At 46.8% G+C, this 25,863-nt stretch overlaps 1 protein-coding gene across 1 annotated transcript in view; it reads right to left on the bottom strand.

The window, feature by feature from the left end:
• SMARCA1 (SNF2 related chromatin remodeling ATPase 1) overlaps positions 1-25,863 on the bottom strand; it is a 144,277-nt gene that overhangs the window by 19,371 nt on the left and 99,043 nt on the right. Inside the window, exon 19 of the mRNA XM_069747158.1 lies at positions 10,866-10,988. Within this exon, the coding sequence (XP_069603259.1) occupies positions 10,866-10,988 (123 nt within the window). The remainder of the gene's footprint in view (positions 1-10,865; positions 10,989-25,863) is intronic.

Raw genomic sequence — 25,863 nt, 5'->3', positions numbered from 1 at the left:
ATAAAGGCGAATATAAGAAAATTTGCAATAGATCTATCATAGAAATATCCTACAAAATGGTAGCTACTTCTTTCCTTTCTTCCGTTTCCTGAACTCATTATTCACTGCTAACACTTGGTCAAATGAAGACAGGTTACCATAAAATCATCAGATCACAGCTCCCATTAAAGTCTATGAAGAGCAGGGAAGGGGCCAGGAGAGGCACGGACATACAGCTCATGCTGGAACGTCTAGCAAGTGATGTTATCTCACATCAGTGCTGGATTCACAGCTACACTGCTCAGTAGAAGTCATATAATGGACAAAAATAGGGTTATTCCTCATGCACACAAACATGACATCTGATTCTGAAAAGTCACCCAAAATGACAGGTGTGCGCTATTTACTTTCCCCAGAAAATGAATGCCCATTGGGGCACAGAAAGCATTTTTTTTCTGTTGGGAACGCTATGTAGGACACAACAAAATACAGAAAAATATCACTATAAATGTTGCCTTTTTTCATGTTGTGAAGATTTTTAAGTTCCCAGTTACATGAATTGAAACAAATTATTCCTCTCTAAAATAGACATTACAGAAAGCGTTATTATTATTATTATTATTATGTGCGTGTCCTAGCTAAGTGTTCTGTGAAATTAGGGGGAATCTTTTCATCTTAGCACTGGAGTGAAAATATAAGAGAAGTTCATCTTTCTTAAGATGCAACTCTGAATGGTGACTGTCTTCAATCAGTAAATGCAATTTCTTGCTTCATGTTTTGAATAAAGAACAAACTTGAAATAGAGTGGTCCTAAAGTTCAGCTTATAGTTTGATATTTGCTACACAGCTCAGTAATGCTACTTTAGTTTGATATATTGTAAAAATTGATAATAATTGACAATTATTACTGCATACAAAAAGCTTTAACAGCACAAACTATTCCTTTAAAAGTCTGCACAAATTGAACAAAATAATAAATCTCTGTAGTAGTGCAGATCATTTCCTTAAAGGGAATGTGTTAGCAAAAATCTGCTATGTAATCTGAGAGTAGCATAATGTAGGGAAAGAGACCCTGATTCCAGCTATACTGGGTGCAGCATTGTGATAGGATCAATGTTCTCTGTTCAGAATGCTGAGCTGTATATAACCCCGCCCACACCCCTGAGCTGTATATAGCCCCGCCCACACCCCATAGCTGTATACAGCCTTGCCCACACCCCTGAGCTGTATATAACCCCGCCCACACCCCTAAGCTGTATAGAACCCCGCCCACACCCCTGAGCTGTATAAAACAGCGCCCACACCCCTGAGCTGTATAGAACTTCGCCCACACCCGAGCTGTATATAGCCCCGCCCACACCACTGAGCTGTATAGAACCCCGCCCACACCACTGAGCTGTATAGAACCACGCCCACACCACCGAGCTGTATATAGCCCCGCCCACACCCCTGAGCTGTATATAACCCCGCCCACACCACTGAGCTGCATATAACCCCGCCCACACCACTGAGCTGTATATAACCCCGCCCACACCACTGATTGGCTCGCAGCTTTCTGTACACTGTGTATTGACAGAAAGTCGCTAATCCGTGCTGGGGTGTGGTTGGACCAGGCAGCACGAGACACCTAGTCCTGTAGTGAATCTCATGACGATAAAACAATGATTTTATTGAAACAGCAAAACACAGGCTAGTATGTGACACATCGCAGGAATCAGGCTCTCTGCCCAGTCATGTTGCTCTCAGATTACACAGAAAAAAAACTACTGACAGATTCCCTTTAACCATAATGATGCAAAAACCATGACGCCTTAGTGTAATTTTCACCACTTTCGGTCTTTTCACTCATTCCTCTGCAATATTGATTTCTTCTCTGCCTGTGGTTGGAGATATCTATCATTTACTGTACCTCATATCAATTTAGGATTTACTTCATCTATGTATCTATCTCTGTATCTATATATGTATGTATCTCTGTATCTATCTATATATGTATGTATCTATCTACCTATGTATCTATCCGTCCATCTATGTATGTATCTCTGTATCTACAGTACAGACCAAAAGTTTGGACACACCTTCTCATTTAAAGATTTTTCTGTATTTTCATGACTATGAAAATTGTACATTCACACTGAAGGCATCAAAATTATAATTCCACATGTGTTAGTTCATATTCTAGGTTCTTCAAAATAGTCACCTTTTGCTTTGATGACTGCTTTGCACACTCTTGGCATTCTCTTGATGAGCTTCAAGAAGCAGTCACCGGGAATGGTCTTCCATCAATCTTGAAGTAGTTCCCAGACATGCTTAGGACTTGTTGGCCCTTTTGCCTTCACTCTGCGGTCCAGCTCACCCCAAACCATCTCGATTGGGTTCAGGTCTGGTGACTGTGGAGGCCAGGTCATCTGGCGTAGCACCCCAACAATCTTCTTCTTGGTCAAATAGCCCTTACACAGCCGCCTGGAGGTGTTTGGGGTCATTGTCCTGTTGAAAAATAAATGATGGTCCAACTAAACGCAAACTGGATGGAATAGCATGCTGCTGCAAGATGCTGTGGTAGCCATGCTGGTTCAGTATGCCTTCAATTTTGAATTAATCCCCAACAGTGTCACCAGCAAAGCACCCCCACACCATCACACCTCCTCCTACATGCTTCACGGTGGGAACCAGGCATGTAGAGTCCATCCGTTCACCTTTTCTGCGTCGCACAAAGACACGATGGTTGGAACAAAATATCACAAATTTAGACTCATCAGATCAAAGCACAGATTTCCACTGGTCTAATGTCCATTCCTTGTGTTCTTTAGCCCAAACAAGTCTCTTCTGCTTGTTGCCTGTCCTTAGCAGTGGTTTCCTAGCAGCTATTTTACCATGAAGGCCTGCTGCACAAAGTCTCCTCTTAACAGTTGTTGTAGAGATGTGTCTGCTGCTAGAACTCTGTGTGGCATTAACCTGGTCTCTAATCTGAGCTGCTGTTAACCTGCGATTTCTGAGGCTGGTGACTCCGATAAACTTATCCTCAGAAGCAGAGGTGACTCTTGGTCTTCCTTTCCTGGGGCGGTCCTCATGTGAGCCAGTTTCTTTGTAGCGCTTGATGGTTTTTGCCACTGCACTTGGGGACACTTTCAAAGTTTTCCCAATTTTTTTGGACTGACTTGACCTTCATTTCTTAAAGTAATGATGGCCACTCGTTTCTCTTTACTTAGCTGCTTTTTTCTTGCCATAATACAAATTCTAACAGTCTATTCAGTAGGACTATCAGCTGTGTATCCACCAGACTTCTGCACAACACAACTGATGGTCCCAACCCCATTTATAAGGAAAGAAATCCCACTTATTAAACCTGACAGGGCACACCTGTGAAGTGAAAACCATTTCCGGTGACTACCTCTTGAAGCTCATCAAGAGAATGCCAAGAGTGTGCAAAGCAGTCATCAAAGTAAAAGGTGGCTACTTTGAAGAACCTAGAATATAAGACATATTTTCAGTTGTTTCACACTTTTTTAAGTATATAATTCCACACGTGTTAATTCATAGTTTTGATGCCTTCAGTCTGAATGTACAATTTTCATAGTCATGAAAAATCTTTAAATGAGAAGGTGTGTCCAAACTTTTGGTCGGTACTGGATGTATGTATGTATGTATCTATCCATCCATCTATGCAGGGCCGGACTGGGATTAAAATTCAGCCCTGGCATTTGAAGTTACACAGGCCCACTTGTCACATGGTGACTGTATAATATCTTTGTACACTTGTAGGCAGGGCCGGTTTTAGGCAAAGTGGGGCCCTAGGCAAAGTTTAAAATGGGGCCCAAAATGCTAATATATTGCACATCACACAAAAGCATTTCGGTTATATTTACAAGTGCTGAGTTCTGGCAGCTAAATGAGTTTGATCGACAATACTGAAGTTGTTCAACACTTGTTTCCCGGCCTCTTTCCACCGTCTGAGAAAGAATGATGGGACAGAATGATCACTAACAGATCACTAACCGATCCCCATACAGTATCATGTTATCAGCAGCACATCTACAGTTTACAGCGGCAATGTGCTGCTGAGAACAATGATTTTTGTTCCGGCAAAAACAATCTGAATATGCAGCATTTTACTTGTTTAGTAAAATACACCCCACAGTCCTCCATATAGTATAATACACTCCCTATTGTTCTCTATATATTAAAATACACTGCTCAGTCCTCCACATAGTATAATACACTCCTCATAGTCCTCCAGATAGCATAATACACTCCTCATAGTGCTCCATATAGTATAATGCACCGCCATAGTCATCCATGTAGTACAATTCACTTCCCATAGTATAATGCACCCCATAGTTCTTCATATAGTATAACGTATTCCCCATAGTCCTCGATACAGTATAATGCAGCCCACATATAGTATAATGTAGCCACCACCCTACAGATTATAATGCGGCAACCACAGAGTATAATGCAGCCACCCCACAGTATAATGCAGCCACCCCACAGAGTATAATGCAGCCACCCCACAGAGTATAATGTAACCCCATAGAATATAATACAGCCCACCTCCCCATAATATAGTATATAACCCAACCTCCCCCATAGAATATAATATACCCCCACAACACTATATACCACAGCCACATAGTACATAACATGGCCTCCCCATAGAAGATAATATACTCCCCATAGTATATAGCAAAGCCCGCATAGTATATAGCACAGCCCACATAGTAGATAACACAGCAGTATACAGCACAGCCCACACAGTAGTACATACAGCACAGCCCGCACAGTAGTACATACAGCACAGCCCGCACAGTAGTATATACAGCACAGCCCGCACAGTAGTATATACAGCACAGCCCGCACAGTAGTATATCCAGCACAGCCCGCACAGAGGTATATCCAGCACAGCCCGCACAGTGGTATATCCAGCACAGCCCGCACAGTGGTATATCCAGCACAGCCCGCACAGTGGTATATCCAGCACAGCCCGCACAGTGGTATATCCAGCACAGCCCGCACAGTGGTATATCCAGCACAGCCCGCACAGTGGTATATACAGCACAGCCCGCACAGTGGTATATCCAGCACAGCCCGCACAGTGGTATATCCAGCACAGCCCGCACAGTGGTATAGCCAGCACAGCCCGCACAGTGGTATATCCAGCACAGCCCGCAGTGGTATATCCAGCACAGCCCGCACAGTGGTATATCCAGCACAGCCCGCACAGTGGTATATCCAGCACAGTCCGCACAGTGGTATAGCCAGCACAGCCCGTACAGTGGTATATCCAGCACAGCCCGCACAGTGGTATATCCAGCACAGCCCGCACAGTGGTATATCCAGCACAGCCCGCAGTGGTATATCCAGCACAGCCCGCACAGTGGTATAGCCAGCACAGCCCGCACAGTGGTATATCCAGCACAGCCCGCACAGTGGTATATCCAGCACAGCCTGCACAGTGGTATATCCAGCACAGCCCACATCTCTCCTCCTCCCCCCGAGAATGTCACCACAGTCCAGCAAAAAAAAAAAAAAAAAACCACTCTACTCACCTTTCCTCGTGCCCCGCGTTGCTTCCTGCTCCTGTCTCAGCAGCTGCAGTCTGCCCGGGACACAGCAGGTGCGCGATGATATGACGTCATCGCGCACCCGCCGTGTCAGAGGCAGAGCGGGGAATGATGGGAGAGGGAGCGTCTGTAGACGCTCTCTCCTCCATCATTGCATTCAACTGTACCGGCGTCATAGACGCCGGTATAGTTGAATGCGATGGCAGGGGGGTGAGTCGGCGGCGGCAGGGGGAGGCGGATCGAGCGGCCCACGACTGGCACCAGCCCTTCTGGTATTTGCCAGAAGTGCCCGATGGCCAGTCCGGCCCTGCATCTATGTATGTATGTATGTATCTATCTATGTATCTATCCATCCATCTATGTATGTATGTATGTATGTATGTATGTATGTATGTATGTATGTATGTATGTATGAATGTATCTATGTATGTATCTATCTACAGGGGTTGCACCAAATAATTGAAACACCTAACGTTTTGGCATCATAATCTTCGAACATGTGATAAGCATGCAAACCGTTACATATGGTAATGTTTTGTAGTTGATTATTTGTCTTATGTGATATCTGTATGTAAATTAACTGTTTGTTTTGCATAATTGTAAGAACATTGATGATAACCTGATACCAATGGCAGACCTCTCGGATTTTCAAAGAGGCCAAATTGTTGGTGCTCGTATGCCAGGCGCTAGTGTAACAAAAAGTGCCCGAATGCTTGGCGTGTCAAGAAAGTAATGACTGCGTTTGAAAGAGAAGGAAAAACGTCCGCAGCAAAGCACAGGTCCGGCCGAAAGTCAAAGTTGACTGAGAGAGACCGTCGGACTCTAAAGCGAATTGTGAGAGAGGATCTCAAGACCACGGCTCCGAAAATCACTGCTGAGCTCAATGAACAACTACAGAACCCAGTTTCCACGAAAACTGTTCGTCGGGAGCTGCACAAATCTGGATTCCACAGAAGAGCTGCTCTCAATGACAAATGTTTCCAAGCGTTTAGAGTGGTGTAGAATCCTCCAGAATTGGTCCCTCATCGTTTACCCCATTTCCGACCTCCGGCCGAGTGTACGTTTGGAGACAGCCGAAAGAAGCATAGTGGAGGTTCTGCGATGATCTGCGGTGCTATTTCGTGGAGATCCGCCGGGCCAATGAGATCCCTTCATGGAAGAATTAACAGCCGAGATTATTTAGGCATTTTGGGCGACCAAGTGCCTCCAATGGTTCAAGCACTGTTCCTCGAGGGGAACGCCATCTTTCAGGATGATAATCCACCAATTCATACAGCTAGAATCATTAAAGCATGGCACGAGGAACATTCTAATGAAGCTGAGCATCTCATCTGGCCCCCACAAACGCCAGACCTCAACATTATTCAGCATTTATGGTCGATTAAGAGATTCAAGATAGACGTTGATTTCCGCCGCCATCGTCGCTCAAAGAACTGGAGGGTGTTTTAACTGCAGAATGGGCTAAAATTCCTTTGGAAACAATTCACACCTTGTATGAATCCATACCTCAGAGAATTGAGGCTGTAATCGCAGCAAAAGGTGGACCTACACCATATTAAACTAACTTTTGTTGATGTTTCCAGGTGTTTCCATTATTTGGTCCAACCCCTGGTATTTATGTATCTATCCATCCATCCATCCATTCATCTATGTATCTATCTATCTATCTATCCATCTATGTATGTATCTATGTATGTATCTATCATATCTAACTATCCATCTACCTCATATCAGTTTAGAATCTACTTAATATCTTTACCGATCCAAGAGGTGCAAAGCCTCTTGGACACACACCCTATTGGTCAAGTTCAACAGAATGATAAAAAAAAAAAAGAATGCTTTTAAGAAAATAAAAATAAGCATAATTTCTGCTATAGTTTTCTGGCCACAGTCTGCAAAAAAACAAGCATCAAAAAAGCTATGTGTGAACATACCCTGAAAAGAAAGAAATTATTGCTTAAAAATTATTAGGGTATGTTCACACGTTCCTGATTTCCATCCTTTTTTTTTCAGGACTGTTTTTTTAAAAAACTGCAGCTCTTGGCAGAAAACGCAGGTCCTTTTTTTTGGTCCTTTTTTTGTCCTTTTTTGATGCGTTTTTTGATCCTTTTTTTGATCCTTTTTTTATGCAGTTTTCTATGCAGAGTCTGTGTGTTTTCTAGGAAGTTTTTTAGGGTTAAAATGGCTGAAAATACCCTAACCCTACCCCTAACCCTAACCCTACCCCTAACCCTACCCCTACCCCTACCCCTAACCCTATTCTAACCTTATTTTTATTTTGATCACTGAGATAGATTATATCTCAGTGATCAAAATGCACTTTGGAACGAATCTGCCGGCCGGCAGATTCGGCGGGCGCACTGCGCATGCGCCCGCCATTTTGCAAGATGGCGGCGCCCAGGGAGAAGACGGCCGGACGGACACCGGGACGCCGGGTAAGTATAAGGGGGGGAGATTAGGGCACGGGGGGGGCATCGGAGCACTGGGGGGGGGCATCGGAGCACGGGGCGGTGGGATTGGAGCACGGGGGGGCGGGATCGGAGCACGGGGGGGCAGCCACACTCCGCCCACGCACTTCCGCCCGCTTCCCCGCACTTCCTGCTGCAGCGGTTCTGCACCACAAACCGAAGTAAAACCCGCAGATATTTTTTTCATCTGCGGGTTTTACTGCGGGTTTGACCTCACAATGGAGGTCAATGGGTGCAGAACCGCTGCGGCTCCGAAAAAAGAAGTGACATGGTACTTCTTTTTTCCCGCAGCTATTCAGCGCGGCTTTTTTTTTGATTTTCCGCATTGTGGGCACAGCAGTTCCTGTTTTCCATAGGGTACAATGTAATGTACCCTGCATGGAAAACAGCTGCGGACCCGCAGCGGGAAAATCGCGGCAATTCCGCATGAAAAAAAGGATCGTGTGAACATGGCCTTAATTGGCTAAAGTGTGCTCGCTGAGAGCCTGACTTCTGTGAACACCACTGAACCTGACAAGGAGTGTGTAGTAGCGATATTTTGATACTTCATTTCATTTACCATTTTCCCAGCACATTGGGGCCGGGGTCACTACATGGAACTGCATTAAACGTGGCCAAGTCCGCAGCTGTGCAGAGAAAACTTAGAAGGGGATGCATCGATGAATCATCTCTGCATCTATTTCATTCTCAGAAGTCGGGGTGGGGTGTAAGGCCATGTTCACACCTAGGAAGGGGGCAGCGGGTTCTCCCGCGGGTTTTCCCCCAGCGGATTTGATAAATCTGCAGGGCAAACCCGCTGCGGTTATCCCTGCAGATTTATCGCGGTTTGTGTTGCGGGTTCCGCTGCGGGATTTACCCCTACTATTGATGCTGCATATGCAGCAATATGCAGCATCAATAGTAATGTTAAAAATAATAAAAATAATGATATACTCACCCTCTGACGTCCCGATCTCCTCGGCGCTGCAGGCGGTGGTCCGGTTCCAAAGATGCTGTGCGAGAAGGACCTTTGTGACATCACGGTCATGTGACCGCGACGTCACCGCAGGTCCTGGTCGCATAGCAACCCTGCGACCAGACAGCCGCGTGCAGCGCTGAGACTTCAGAGGGTGAGTATATCATTATTTTTTATTTTAATTCTTTTTTTTTTTTTTTTACACAAATATGGTTCCCAGGGCCTGGAGGAGAGTCTCCTCTCCTCCACTCCGGGTGCCACCTGCACATTATCCGCTTACTTCCCGCATGGTGGGCACAGCCCCATGCGGGAAGTAAGCGGATCAATGCATTCCTATGGGTGCAGAACCGCCGCGATTCTGCACAAAGAAGTGACATGCTGCTGTTTGTAAACCGCTGCGTTCCCACGCGGTTTTTCCCGCAGCATGTGCACAGCGGTTTGCGGTTTCCATAGGGTTTACATGTTACTGTAAACGCAATGGAAACTGCAGCGGACCCGCAGCGGCAAAATCGCCGCGGTTCCGCGGTAAAAAACGCAAAGTGTGAACATGGCCTTACAATTCGCACTCTCAAAGTCCTTAAAGGGGTTGTCCTGTCCAAATCAATAAGCCTGCAGTCACTCTGTGTGACTGCAGACTTCTGAATCCCCCCAGCACATGCATTGTGGGGATTCACCGGTTTCCAATCCGGGACCGGAGGGTATGTATGAGATATACATACTCCAGACCAGTGGGCGTGGCCTTGCTCTCCATACACTTGTATTGTGAAAGGCCGCGCCCTCTAGTAGGACATGACCACTGGCTGGCCAAGTGTATGGCGCAAGGCCACGCCCACCGGCCAGGAGTATGTATAACTCATACATAGAAAAAACAGCAAAACGAGGCAGACATGCTTACCTGCCTAGGCCTCTAAACAAATGCACTATCAGGATCCAGTGGTCCCATGTGGTTAAGATGTAGTCTCCATCTTAACCACATAGGTCCACTGCATCCTGGTGCATTTGTTTAGAGGCCTAGGCAGGTAAGCATGTCTGCCTCGTTTTGCTGTTTTTTCTAATTTTTGGAGGATCTCTGAATCCTCTTCTTGTGCTCTTGCTGTTTAGAATTAGGACTCGTAAGCGTGGGGACCCTTGACGCGGGTTACGAGCTTGCGTATTTTGGCCAAAGTATAAACTAATACCTCACAAAAAAATTTTTATATATTTTTTTTGTGTTTTTTGCACTTTTTTTCGGGGTGCAGTTGGGCCCATTTTCTGCTTGTAAACTGTGGTGTCTGTTGACATGGGGTGCATTTGGATAGCACTGGGCAGGCCCGCCTGATCTAATAGAAGGGTGTCACTACTAGGCCTGCCTGGATGCTGTGCATCTCCATTGTGTGAGCAGCGCCACATGCAAGTCTTTTATGTGCAGCATTGTGCCAAGCAGAGTGGCTGCCTCATCGGTTATGCTGCACCTGTGTAGTCTCCATCTTAACCACATGGGTCCACTGCATCCTGATAGTGCATTTGTTTAGAGGCCTAGGCAGGTAAGCATGTCTGCCTCGTTTTGCTGTTTTTTCTAATTTTTGGAGGATCTCTGAATCCTCTTCTTGTGCTCCTGCTGTTTAGAATAACTCATACATACCCTTCGACCTTGGGCTAGAAACCGGCAAATCCCCTCAGAGCAGAATGTACGCAAGTGCTGGAGGATTCGTAAGTCTGTTGTGACTGCAGACTTATTGATTTTGATCAACCCCTTTAAAGCAATGGCAGTTTCCAGTGATATAGGATGGGCATAATGCTTTTAGACCAGCCAGCGGAATACTGTTGGTATCTACGCCTGCATTATGGCTCGCCAGCGTCCTTCTATCAGGAAGGTCAGGAAGCAGTAATAGCGGTTCTGGCGAGATGAGAGGTTTTGTATACCTGGGTAAGGAGTGTCTCCTTCTCTTCTGACTCTGCAGCACCAAGTGGCTCGGACTCATCAATCTTCCTCTGTTCTTCTTTTTGTACCTGAGATGCGTTTGGGAGGTCTGAGTTCCTGGGGACCTGAAATCAGAAGTCAAGATGAGAATAAGCTGTGCGGCTACAATGTTATTATACATTCACACTCGTATCAATCTTACTTTACAACACACGCTACAGAAATTGAGCCGGCTAAAGCCGATAAAAGGATTGATGGACTTCAGCGCGCAGCATTTGTCACGCGGAATAACACTGCAGCCCTTCTAATAACTGGCCATTAGAAATAAGCACATTTTGGAACAGTGGCAGATAAGTTGCACCTTTTTTTCCAACATTGCTTACACATCACTGAGCTGGACTAGACATAAATTAGAAAATGTAACTCGGTGCCTGCAAAAACGTCGGCAGGTATTAGGTCGTGGTAATTAATGGTTTGTGTATGAACATGCCAACACAGCAGGCGATAATGCAAGATATGGATGTAGGCAGATACAAAGCATGATCGAGAATTAGAAAGAAATTGGATTAATGCACATACAAACACTGGAAATAGAAAAAGGAGGTTCTGCAATCCCTAATTACGTCTCATAGTAAAGGTCACTTTATTGTTCTCACATTTTGGTCTTAATTTGTGAGGCCAGCAGCCATGTTTTCCTTACTGGCCTTGTGCGGTGTGACATGAGAGATGGCGCAGAATGACTCCTCGTAGTGGGGCAGCAGCGAGGATTACCTCTGCCCAGGTCCTAATTACTACATTACGCAGACACGGTGCCCCGCTGGCTGTCATGTTCTTTTTCTTTCACATGTAATAGGAAAAACTAGCCAATTACATGGGGAAAGTGTAACTTAATATAGAGTTATACTTTTACAAAACTGTAATTTGTCATAGGTGGTAAAATATTACCTAGTTCTATAATGACTAGACTCCCCCCCCCCAACACCCCCACAAATCTAACAGCGATTTCTTTGAGTTTCATTTTCATTTTTACAGCAATTATTGTGCAATACGAACTTGTATCGCTCTTTAAAATATTATTTTGTGGTTAACAAAAATGTATGACTTGGCAAATAAAGAAAAATGTATTATTTTTCCGTCAATGCAGTCATGTGAGGGCTTGGCCCTTTCACATGAGGAGCTGATCTCTTTATTGATACATGGGGTACACTTTTTATTGTATTTTTTGAGGGGAAAACAGGCAGGTGCAGTGATCAAAAATGGCAATAGTGGCGTTTTGTTTTTTGTTTTCCTTTATGGCATCTACCACCTGGATTTACATTTTCATAGACTGGATGTAACAATAGCATTACATTTAGTTTACCAATTTCTTTATTTTTCAATTAAACGTTTACATTTTTAAAAATATATTTGTTTTTTAATCATTTTTTTTTTAATTATTATTATTATTATTATTAATTGCTTAAACTATATCCTGCAACACTTCAGTGTGCTTCAGTATTGAGGCATAGAATAGATATAACACTCTCCTATCAATCCCAGCCTACGAGCACCCGCGATTATGTCATGGTGGAAGGCGGATAACAGTATCGATTGGAGTCCGTTCTGGTTGCTGCTGTTGGAGAACCTCTTGTCCCCAAATCACGTATATTTATCTTATAAGGTCACAAAGGGATTGAAGGGAACCTGTCATGTTCCCAAACGCTCTTAAACTTCAGATAATGCTACTGTGATAAAATGAACTCTATTCCTTCTGGGAGCCGCCGGCTTCCAGTCACTGCAGTGTGCCCAGAAAGGTTACAGTCACAATTCACAGCACATATAAGCACGCCCTAGCACTTTAATTGACAGCTCATTCTGCAGCATATTTTTTTCAGACTGTCAATCAGGGCGTGCTTACAGCCGCTGCTCACAATGCTGTGAACGAAGACTGAAGCTGGGCTGACCTGTCTGTATGACCAGACCTCCCAATCGTCCCGGATCCAGCGGGACAGTCCCAATTTTGACAGTCTCCCCTGCAGTCATGGGCGGGACATTAGTTTTCCCGCACTGTAATGTCAGCCTCATCTCTCCACCCGCAGAGCAGCACACCAGATATATGGCTGCTCTGTGGACACAGGACGTGTGATGAGGTCACAAGAGGGGAGGAGTCAGTGGTCACATGATCGGGGCCTCTGTGTATGCATGCAGGACTCTGCTGGTTGTCATGGTGCTGGATGAGGGTAAGTTTATGTGCGGGGTCAGGAGGTGTTTACATTGTGGATGTAGCAGAGCTGCGTGTGTACAAGGTGTATGGATCATTGCCGCACGCGTATGAGGTGTACGGATCGGAGCCACGTGTGTACGAGGTGTACGGATTGGAGCCGCGTGTGTACGAGGTGTACGGATTGGAGCCGCGTGTGTACGAATTGGAGCCGCGTGTGTACGAGGTGTACGGAGCGGAGCCACGTGTGCAAGGTGTATGGAGCGGAGCCGCGTGTGTACGATGTGTACAGACCGCAGCCGCGTGTGTACGAGGTGTATGGAGCGGAGTCGTGTGTGTGTACGAGGTGTAAGCAGTGCAGACGCGTGTGTACGAGGTGTACGGAGTGGAGCCGTGTGTGCAAGGTGTACGGAGCAGAGTCATGTGTGTGTACGAAGTGCACAAAGCGGAGCTGCCTGTGAACGAGGTGTACGAAGCGGACGCTAGGTGTGTCGGAACGGAGCAGATATTGCTCCTCGCTCTGACACTGACTGGCACAGGAGACACGGAGAAGTCTTTATCAGTGGCGTACCGGAGCTGCAGCGACGTGAGCAGTCAGCGTAGCGGCGCGGCTGGATGACATCATTCAGCGCCGCGGGAGTGGAAGCTGCCGGCTGCTGCGAGGGAGCGCGTTGAAAGGTGTGTGTGTAGTGGTGGAGAAGGCAATGATGGGGGTGTGAGGGCAATGATGGGGGTGGGGTAACCATGTATGGCCATTATACTGTACGCAGTATCATGTGGGGCCATTATACTGTAACCAGCATAATGTGGGGCCAATATACTGTACCCAGCATCGTGTGGAGCCATTATACTGTGAAGAGGAAGGAATATAAACCAGCTCACCTGTGATACATGTGTTTCGGGAGCACGGACCCGCTGTGTCCAGGCGTGTAGAATCCAAAAGAAAAAAATGTCCAGCTTCACCGAATCTGTGAAAAAAAGTTTTCTTTATTCAGAAACTTAAACATGGAGGATACAAACTTCAGCACAAACCATATGGGTAAGAATCTCAACACGTTTCTGGAGACTAAGCTCCCTTAATCATGATCAAGGGACCTTAGTCTCCACAAACGCATTGAGATTCGTACCCATATGGTTTGTGCTGAAGTTTGTATCTTCCATGTGTAAGTTTGTGAATAAAGAAAACTTTTTTTCACGGATTCGGTAAAGCTGGACATTTTTTCTTTTGGATTCTACACGCCATTATATTGTACCCAGCATCGTGTGGGGCCATTATACTGTAGCCAGCATCGTATGGGGCCATTATATTGTATGGAGCATCATGTGAGGCCATTGTACTGTAAGCAGCATCACGTGGGGCCATTGTACTGTGCGCAGCATCATGTGGGGCCATTATACAGTATGGAGCACTGTGTGGGCGTTATACAGTATTCAGCATCATGTGTGGCCATTATACAGTATGGAGCACTGTGTGGCCATTATACAGTATGGAGCATCATGTGTGGCCATTTTACAGTATGGACCACTATGTGTGGCCATTATACAGTATGGAGCATCATGTGTGGCCATTATACAGTATGGAGCACTGTGTTTCCACTATACAGTATGGAGCACTGTGTGGGCGTTATACAGTATTCAGCATCATGTGTGGCCATTACACAGTATGGAACACTATGTGTGGCCATTATACAGTATGGATCATCACGTGTGGCCATTATACAGTATGGAGCATCATGTGTGGCCATTATACAGTATGGAGCATCATGTGTGGCCATTATACAGTATGGAGCACTGTGTGGCCATTATACAGTATTGAGCATCATGTGTGGCCATTATACAGTATAGAGCATAATGTGGGGCCACTATACAGTATGGAGCACTGTGACCATTATACAGTATTGAGCATCATGTGTGGCCATTATACAGTATGGACCACTGTATGTGGCCATTATACCAGAGGTGTCAAACTGCATTCCTCGAGGGCTGCAAACAGGTCATGTTTTCAGGATTTCCTTGTATTGCACAGGTGATAATTTAATCACCTGCACAGAATGATTCCAGCACCTTGTGCAATGCTAAGGAAATCCTGAAAACATGACCTGCTTGCGGCCCTCGAGGAATGCAGTTTAACACCTCTGCATTATACAGTATGGAGCATCATGTGTAGCCATTATACAGTATGGAGCACTGTGTGGCCAATATATAGTATGGGGCACTGTGTGGCCATTATACAGTATGGAGCATCATGTAGGGCCACTATACAGTATGGAGCATTATGTGTGGCCATTACACAGCATGGAGCATCATGTGCGGCCAATGTACAGTATGGAGCATTATGTGTAGCCATTATACAGAATGGAGCACTGTGTGGTCATTATACAGTATGGAGCACTGTATGACCATATTTTTTTGTTTATAATTATTGTTTATGAAACAGTGTGATCAGCAGTGCTAAATGAGTGTGGTTGGGGTGTGGATATGGGTGTGACTAGTTGTGAAATGGGTGTGGTCAGAGGTGTTGCCTAAAATTTGCCGCTGCGCGCGCCACAAACTTTGTCCCTCTTTCTCTTCTTCAAAAGTTGGGAGGTATGGTATGACTGAAAGCCGGTGGCTCCTGGGGGAATAAGCTATGCTCCCAGGATGAATATTTGGTGAGTTTCTCCACCTTAGGGCCCGTGCACATGTTGCAGATTTGGTGTGTTTTTTATACGCAGATTTGTCACAAAACCTGAAGGGTTTCCTGATGCTAGCAAAGTGAATGAGAACCCTCAATTCTCATGACCATGTTGTTTGTTTTTCATGAAAATCGTGGTCTTCTATAAAGCTCAGGACATGGCTAAGCTTCACAGTACCATCAAAATAGCAGCCCATGGGGCTTTCACTAGGCCACTGGGGCGGCCCTAGCCAGATAGACCCACATCACCCTGACCAGGTCTAACCTGTTCAGAGAATCTCCAGAGGATGAGTCGGAGCCGGGCAAAAGGAAGGGAGGACAATATCCTCATTTAGGTTAAACGCGTACACCACCTTAGGAATGAAAGAATATAGAGGCCGCAAAACCACCTTATCTTGGTGGAGAAAGAGGCGCCAATTCCGAGAAGCGCCTGATGGAGGTGATGTCCACAAGAAACACCATTTTCCAAGACAGAATAGACAGAGAGACCTCTCGGAGAGGTTCAAAGGGAGAACTCCTAAGGGCCTCCAGTACTAGATTGGGGTCCCAGGAATCCACGGGTGTCCGGAAAGGGGGGCAGCATGCCCTACCCCTTGGGAGAAAAGTTCTGACTTGAGAGCGGGAGGGTACATTTTCCTGAAAAAGAATAGAAAGCACTGACAACTAGCTTTTTGGCAAACTAAGAGCAAGACCAGCGTCAAGTCCCGCCTGGAGAAACGTCAGAATGGAAAGGAGAGAAACAGGGATTTTTGTGTTACTCACCGTAAAATCCTTTTCTCAGAGTCATTCATTGGGGGACACAGGACTGTGGGTGTATGCTATTGCCGCCAGGAGGCTGACACTAAGTAGACAAAAAAAAAAGTTAGCTCCTCCTCCATAGTATACACCTTGCCACTGGCCCTGACAGCTCCAGTTTGGTGCACAAGCAGTAGGAGATAGAGAAAACAAAACAGCATTAGAGCAAAGACAACATGTCTAGAATAATACTACAGTCTGAACAACCCCATAGACAAATAAAATGAATAGGGAGGGAGCTGTGTCCCCCAATGAATGACTCGGAGAAAAGGATTTTACGGTGAGTAACACAAAAATCCCTGTTTCTCCATCGTCTCATTGGGGGACACAGGACTGTGGGATGTCCCAAAGCAGTCTCAGGGTGGAAAAAAAAGACTCACTGGAATAAACCCTTAGGCACTTACCGCCTATAGGTGAGATACCGCAGCCTGAAGAATTTTTCTTCCCAAACTTGCATCAGCAGAGGCCTGAGTGTGGACATTATAATGCTTAGAGAAAGTGTGCAGGCTGGATCAAGTTGTCGCCTTGCAAACCTGTTCTGCTGAAGCTTGGTGCCGAAGTGCCCAGGAAGCCCCTACCGCTCGAGTAGAGTGCGCCCTAATCCCAGCCGGGATGGCTGCACCCTTGACGCGGTAGGCCTCCTGAATGGTGGCTCGTATCCATCTGGCTAAGGTCGACCCAGAGGCTGCGAATCCCTTCCTGTGACCCACAGGAAGAACGAACAGAACATCCGTCTGTCGAAAAGAAGCGGTCCGAGAAACATATCTCCTCAGTGCTCTCACGAGGTCCAGAGTATGGAGAGCTTTTTCCACACGGTGAGAAGGTGCAGGACAAAAAGAAGGCAAGACTATGTCCTCATTGATGTGAAACGAGGAAACTACTTTAGGCAAAAAAGAAGGAACAGGTCTTAATACTACCTTATCCTGATGAAATTGCAGAAACGGCGACTGGCAGGACAAGGCCGCCAATTCCGACACCCGCCTAATGGAGGTTATAGCTACCAAAAACAAAACTTTCCAAGAAAGATACATTAAAGAAACTTCTTGGAGAGGCTCAAATGGAGCCTCCTGAAGAGCGCTCAAGACCAGATTAAGGTCCCAAGCCTCTAGCGGGGCTCTGGAAGGGGGGACCATGTGAGAGACTCCCTGCAAAAAAGTCTTGACCTGTGAAATGATAGCAATCCTGCGCTGGAAAAGAACCGATAAGGCTGATATTTGCCTCCTAAGGGTACTTGGAGCGAGCCCTGAGTCTAAACCAGCTTGGAGAAAAGCTAAAATATTAGGAACGGAGAACCGCAAGGGAGGAAGACCCTTCTTCCTGCACCACGAGAGAAAAACCTTCCAGGAGTGGTGGTAAATGCGCGCAGAAACCGTCTTACGAGCATTAATCATAGTGGAAGCTACCTTCTGAGAAAAACCGGCCTGGGTCAGAATCCAAGATTCAACGGCCAAGCCGTCAAACGAAGGGCCCCTAAGTTCTGGTGGAATATCGGCCCCTGCGACAGAAGATCCGGCCGCATTGGAAGCTGCCAAGGAACCCCGGCGATCAGCTGAACGAGGTCCGCGTACCAAGACCTCCGAGGCCAATCTGGGGCGACTAGAATTGCCGGAACTCCCTCTATCTTGATCTTCCTGACTACCCTTGGAAGGAGCGCCAGAGGAGGAAACAGATACGGAAGACGAAACAGGTTCCAAGGAAGGACCAGTGCGTCTACGGCGAGAGCTCTTGGATCTCGATAACGAGCTACGAATCTGGGGACCTTGGCATTCCACCCGGTTGCCATTAGATCCACGTCCGGGATACCCCAGCGTTGGCAAATCTGCCGAAAAACGTCGGGGTGAAGAGACCATTCCCCAGATGCCAGACCCTGACGGCTCAGAAAGTGACGTTCGCCTATGGAAAACCGTACAAACCTTTGATGCGGAGGAAATATGGGAACATGCAGATAGGCATCTTGGATATCTATGGAAGCAAGGAATTCTCCCTTTTCCATAGCCGCAATAACCGAGCGGAGCGACTCCATACGGAAGCGACGAGTGCTGACGAAGTTGTTCAAACACTTTAGGTCCAGAATGGGTCTTACTGTCCCGTCCTTTTTGGGGACCGTAAACAGATTGGAATAGAATCCTTGGAACCTTTCTACCCCTGGAACGGGAACAATGACCCCGTTGGACTGAAGAGACTCGACAACTTTGAATAAAGCCCTTAGACGGGACTTTGCACTGGGAAGACTGGACGGAAAAAAACGATTTGGAGGGAGAGAGAGAAACTCTATTTTGTACCCTGAAACCACCAGTTCTCTCACCCATTTGTCGGAAACGACTGATAGCCAGGACTGATGGAACAGAAGTAGACGACCGCCTACCCTGTTGAAAACGACATGAGGGTGCCTCCAGTCATTTTGCCGAGGACCGCGGATATCTAGATCCCCTAGATCTTGATGGCTGATATCGCATTCTTGCCAATGGATTGGCTCTATATGATACCTGGTGTTCCCTGTCTTGGTTAGGCCGACTTGGAGGACCTGAGCTTGGTGCTGCAGACCACCGGGTGTTACGAAAGGATCTAAACCTTGCTTGAAATTGGCGACGAAAAGGTTGCTTCACCTTTTGTTGAGGAAGGAAATTACTCTTTCCCCCTGTGGTATCAGATATAAGTTGATCCAACTTTGCGCCAAAGAGTCGACCACCCTGATAAGGGAGGGAAGTAAGGGACTTTTTCGAAGTAGAGTCCGCCCGCCAATTTCTCAGCCATAGCGCCCTTCTGATAGCGATAGCATTAGCAGCTGCCAATGCTGAACAATTTGCCGTATCCAAAGATGCATTGATCAGATAATTCCCAGCCAAGGATATCTGATTAGACATCTCTATCACTTCTACAGGAAACTCCCTATCCTGAAGAACCTTAGTGACGGACTCTGACCAAGCTATCATAGCTTTGGCGACCCAAGTCGCCGCAAAAGACGGCGCGAGGGCAGACCCTGAAGCCTCAAACACTGACCGAGCCAGACTCTCTAAGAGCCGATCAGTTGGATCTTTAATAGCAGATCCATTGGGAAGAGACAGCAGTGTGTTAGAGGCCAAACGGGACACGGGAGGATCTACAGAAGGAGATTCTGCCCATTTTTTACAAATCTCGGGCGCGAAAGGATACCTGGTACCCAGAGCCTTCTGGCCTAAGAAACGTTTGTCCAGTCTCTCCATGTGACGTTGAACTAAATCCTCAAATTCAGGATGAGAGGAAAACACCTTATGAGGTTGCTTGAATCTTTTAAAAGACACCTTATGACTCGAAGGTAAGGTGGCTACATCCTCTACTCCCAAAGACTGGTTAACGGCCTCAATGAGACTGTCAACTGATTCTTGATAATCAGGAGCTTCTAAATCAAAAGACCCTTCAGAGTCAAGGTCCGAACCATGCTCACTCACTCCCACAGGTGAGGGAGACCGAGAGACGGAATTCACAGATGCAGATGCACCCGACGGACCGGGAGACGCTGTATGGGTACGCTACCCCCGCGTCTGCCTAGAGGGAGTACGGCCCATGCAGGCCGGAGGGTCCTGAGAATCGGAGGATCTTTCCGGAATAGATGGATGAACGTCCCTGACAGGGGTTTGAAGGGACTCAAACGCCTTTGTTAGAGACGCCATAGACTGCGTTAAGGATATGATCCACTCAGGGGGAGGTGCCGCAGTCTCAGATACAGGCATACCCTGCAGAATAACAGGCGGGGTAGCAGGTGGGGGCTCCTGAGCGCGTTCGGGATCGCAAGCTTCACAGAACTGGCTAGTCTGCGCATGCGGAAAAGCAGCCTGGCAAGAAAAGCAAGATGTATACAGGACCTTGAGAGACTTAGTCCTTCTAGACATGATAACTATTGCTGCAGAAGCTGCTATGAAAAAAAAACCCCTATGAGCTACTGGGTCTATAACAAAAAAAACTGCTGTCAGGCTGAGGGAAGTAGCACTTACCACATTCCTGTGTCACCGACCGTTCTGACCACCACACTAAACCGTGCTCTGAACAGAGACACCTCCTTTATAAAGATCATGAGCGGATGAAAGGTGGGAGGAGCCGCCATAAGGATCGTGCCACAGGCCAAATCAGGGAACTTGCTTTCCCCACCTGTGCTCTCCTAGGAACGCTGGAAGCGCGAAACCGGAAGAACGCGCCGCCGGAAGGGGCGGAGCTTCCGCCCACGACCCCTCAGGAAACTACAGCGACCATAATGCAACTGGTCGCCGGAAACAGTTGCTAGGGGCGGAGCTACCGCCCATGAAGGAAACTACAGCGACCATGATGCCGTGGGCCGCCGGAAGGAAGTGCTAGGGAGGAACTTCCCGTGCTTTGGAAATGGAGAGACATCCTGACACCGGCACCGTACGAAGTACGCGCCGCCTGCAGTATGGCGATATAACACGTGCAGTCGCGCAAAGAAGCAGGAGCCTCCCCCCCCGGAACCTCTGACAACACGCCAGGTTAGAGAAGAGGCATAAAAGAAAAGCCACATATAAATATATATATAAATATACATATGGGAAAAAGACGGTGCAGGCACCCTAACTCCTTCACCCTTCAGAAGGTGAGGAGAGGGACCGTCTGCCTCCTTAAGCACCGCAGATCAAAACATTGGTGATTGAAGTGGAGGCTGCACGGACAATGCATAAATGCCTGTACAACCTAGGGTTTCGTTACCTCAGGGTGGTCAGGTTTTTAGTCCGGCAATCCCACGACGCGGGAAAGTATACGTGGAGGCGACACTCACACGTGCTCGCCCGTTGTTGGTTTGGGGAGATCGGACCCCTTCAAAAAGGTCCGTCGCCCCTATCTTATCCTCAAGATAGCGTAATCTGGGGAAAAAACCCAGAGATGTGCCTCCTACGGACACTAAGCATAAACTGGAGCTGTCAGGGCCAGTGGCAAGGTGTATATTATGGAGGAGGAGCTAACTTTTTTTTTTGTCTACTTAGTGTCAGCCTCCTGGCGGCAACAGCATACACCCACAGTCCTGTGTCCCCCAATGAGACGATGGAGAAAAAAAGACGTAGGCGGGATGTGATTAGACTCACACCAGCTGAAGTAGGCTTTCTAATTCCAATAAAAGACCCGGGACAACAACGGATCCCAAGCCTGGATCATGGTCTAAATCACCCGATCTGAAAACCTGGACGCTCTCAGAACCGTGGTTTCAACAGCCACACCGTCAAATCGAGCGAACGAGAATTCTGGTGGAAGATTGGTCCTTAAGACAGATGATCCGGTCTGTCTGGAAGCCTCCACAGGGCGTCCGCGAGAAGATTGGGGATCCCTGCGAACCAAGACCTCCGGGCCAATGCTATCAGAACGACCATCACCCCTTCCGCCTTTATCTTCTTCAACAGCCTGGGAATAAGGGGGAGGGTAGGAAACAGATAGGGAAGAACAAACTGTGACCAGGGCATTGCTAGAGCGTCGGAGCCCACAGCGAGAGGATCGCAGGACCTAGAAACAAACTATGGAACCTTCCTGTTCAATTATACTAAGGGGGTGACAAAGGGGGATTTGATTTACTATTTTTTTTTTATTTTGATCACTGTGATAGACCCTATCATAGTGACCAACAGGAACCAATAGGAGAAATTTCCTATTGGTGCCAGGTACTGGCTGGCAGATCTCAGCGGGCGCACTGCGCATGAGCCCAATTTTTTTTCCCAGGAAGATGACGCTGGGCCGGGGGACAGATCAAAAAGGACTGGGGGATGGCGGAGGTACAGTGGGAACTCAGGGAGCATAATTTCTCTCTCCTCTAACGTCAGGAGAGAGAGAAATCATTGACACAGCCGGCACACTTTTTTTGTGATTGCCATTATTCAGTGAATAACGGCGATCACGTGATCGGATGTCAGAAAATATGGCCCTCATCATGTTCTCCGGGGTCTCAGCTACCCCTGGTAACCAAGATCCCGGAGTTTTTCCGACTCTAGAGGGTGCTACAGCCTTATTCCCGATCGCCGTCTTAAAATAAGTATCCTTAGCGGCCACCGTTTTAATGTGCATCGGAGGTCCTTAAAGCGTTAAGGCTATGCGCACACGTTGAGTAAAATTTCTGCACCATTTCTGCAACTCTTGGCAGGAAAAACGCAGCTGAAAAAAATCATTTTTCCCTACGTTTTTGACTGATCTGAGTGAAGTCAATGGTGAAAAACACAGGGCAATAAGGCTGAGAATTGACATGCTGCAGATTATATTTTGTACCAAATCTGCAAGTCAAAAATAAGCAACATGTGTATGACACTTCAGATTTCTCAATCACTTTGCTGGCATCAGGATTGCTTTAGGTTTATCTAGAAAATCTGCAAGGAAAAATACACACCAAATCTGCAACGTGTGCACATACCCTTAGGCATAAGACATTATAGTCAGCAATATCATCAATAAAAGCCTGGATTTATTGGGCCTTCATCTTATCACTACAGCACTGAGATGTATAATTACCCTTTCACAGGCTGGCAGCGTTTTAGCCCCTCAGAGCAGTATGGCTAGCAAGTCTCCGACGCCATAAAACGAGTACCGGTATATCAATATAAAGGTGTCATCCTCACCTGTGCTTCTATCACAGAGAATATTGGCTTTTTGTGAGTGTTCCATAGAAAAAAGATCAGGTTTACTACTACAGAATAATATCTTTTATGGTACTTTATGTAAGATTTGCCGCCTTTATTAAATGTGTTCCCTCTAAAGGGAAAGGGCAAATAAAGATGTTATAACAGGTATATATATAAATGTCTGCTACAATGTTGGGAGCAACGATACATCTGGGATTTGAAGAGATGATACCTAATTACAAGCCGCACATCCTAAAAAAAGGCGCTGTAAGTGTAGAATCTATGTGTGTGAATAAATATATACAGTTTAACCCCTTAATGATGTGCCCTAGTTTGCTTCCTAGTAACGCAGCTTTTCTTTTAAAAGCCAAAACTGAATTGAAACTGAAATGAATTGTAGTTTTAATGGAAGCATTCTAATTGACATTATTATACATATCACATAAAAAAATTATAATTTTTTGTTGTTTGTTTCACTGCATTTGAGACCCTGTAACAATTTTTTTTCTATCAACAGAGTATTATGGGAGGTATTATGCATTTAATAATCCATTTCATATACAGCACTGCGCAAAAGTTGGAAAATAAGGATTTTTGTGTACTCACCGTAAAATCCTTTTCTCCGAGCCAATCATTGGGGGACACAGGACCATGGGTGTTATGCTGCTGCCACTTGGAGGACACTAAGTAAACACACATTAACTCCTCCTCTGCAGTATACACTCTCTCTCTGGCTGAAACTCAACCAGTTCGGTAGCAAAGCAGTAGGAGCATTAAAGAAAAGACAGTAAACTATGTCAAAACCAAGGAACTATCAACAAGTCTGGTGTTTCACTGGTTGGGCCCAGTGATTGGCTCGGAGAAAAGTATTTTATGGTGAGTACACAAAAATCCCTATTTCTCCTATGCCTCATTGGGGAACACAGGACCATGGGACGTCCTAAAGCAGTCCCTGGGTGGAGAATAACACAACTGCTAATACCCCATGTACAGCTGAGGTACTGCCGATTGCAAAAACAGGATTTTTGGTTGCTTACCGTAAAATCTGTTTCTTGAAGCCTCCATTGGGGGACACAGGAACCATGGGTGTATGCTGCTGCCACTAGGAGGCTGACACTATGCAAATAAAAAAGTTAGCTCCTCCTCTGCAGTGTACACCCCACCGACTGGCATTAAGCTCTTCAGTTAGTGAGAAAGCAGTAGGAGAAAGAACAAGGTTGAAAAACCATAACCACAAACTTGAGAACTGTAAACGTGAGAACAGTCAGAGAACATATAACAAAAACATTGGGAGGGAGCTGTGTCCCCCAATGGAGGCTTCAAGAAACAGATTTTACGGTAAGCAACCAAAAATCCTGTTTTCTTTATCGCCTCTCATTGGGGGACACAGGAACCATGGGACGTCCCAAAGCAGTCCCACGGGTGGGAAAAACAGACTTCCATCAGGTCAGAGGACTCACCACTGCCGCCTGCAAGATCCTTCTGCCTAGGCTGGCGTCCGCCGAAGCGTAGGTATGGACCTTGTAGAATTTGGCGAACGTGTGGATGGAAGACCAAGTTGCCGCTTTGCAAAGCTGTAGGGCGGAAGCCCTGTGGTCAACCGCCCAGGAGGCGCCGACTGCCCGGGTAGAGTGAGCCTTAATCCCAGGAGGGGGCACTCTGTTCTTGACTCGGTAAGCCTCCAAAATTTCCATTCTGATCCAGCGAGCAATAGTCGCTTTAGAAGCCGGTTGGCCTCTGCGCGTGCCATCAGGAATGACGAAAAAGGAATCCGTCTTCCGGAAAGTGGACGTTCTGTCCAGATAGATCCTCACTGCTCTGACAAGGTCCAGCTTGTTCAACGATCGCTCCAGAGGATGAGTCGGAGCTGGACAAAAGGAAGGTAGAACGATGTCCTCGTTGAGGTGGAAGGTGGAAACCACCTTAGGAAGAAAAGAAGGTGGGGGCCGGAAGACCACCTTGTCCTGGTGAATGACCAAAAACGGAGGACGGCAAGACAGGGCCGCCAGCTCGGAAACGCGGCGAATGGACGTGATGGCCACAAGAAAGGCCACCTTCCACGATAAAACTGATAGAGGAATCTCCCTAAGAGGTTCAAAGGGAGAAATCTTCAGAACGTCCAGTACCAGGTTTAAGTCCCATGCCTCCACAGGGGCCCTGTACGGCGGGACGGCGTGGGCTACCCCCTGAAAGAAGGTCTTAACCTGTGGCCGAGAAGCCAAGGTCTTCTGAAAGAGGATGGAAAGCGCAGAGACCTGACCCTTCAGGGAACTAAGAGCCAGGCCCGAATCCAGTCCTGCCTGAAGGAAGGCCAAAAGAGAAGGCAGGGAAAAAACCATAGGCGGAACGCGGTTGGACTCGCACCAACGGAAGTAGGCCTTCCAGGTGCGGTAGTAGATCCTGGAAGACGAAGGCTTCCGAGCCTGAATCATGGTGTGAATGACCCGGTCCGAAAGGCCGGACGCTCTTAGAACCGCGGTCTCAACAGCCACGCCGTTAAACTGAGCGACCGAGAATTCGGGTGGCAGATCGGGCCTGTCTGGAAGGCGCCAGGGAGCGTCCGCGAGAAGGTTGACGAGCTCCGCGAACCAAGCTCTCCTGGGCCAATCCGGGGCGATCAGGATGACCGGCACCCCTTCCGCTTTGATCTTCTTCAACAGTTTGGGAAGTAATGGAAGGGGTGGGAACAGGTAGGGCAGCTCGAACTGTGACCAAGGAATGGCCAGAGCATCGACGCCCACTGCGAG

Source organism: Ranitomeya imitator, chromosome 2, assembly GCF_032444005.1.
Source record: "Ranitomeya imitator isolate aRanImi1 chromosome 2, aRanImi1.pri, whole genome shotgun sequence".
In the NCBI taxonomy this organism is placed as follows: domain Eukaryota; kingdom Metazoa; phylum Chordata; class Amphibia; order Anura; family Dendrobatidae; genus Ranitomeya; species Ranitomeya imitator.
Note: the sequence above shows the minus strand (reverse complement) of the source record. Positions and strands in the feature narration are given on the sequence as shown.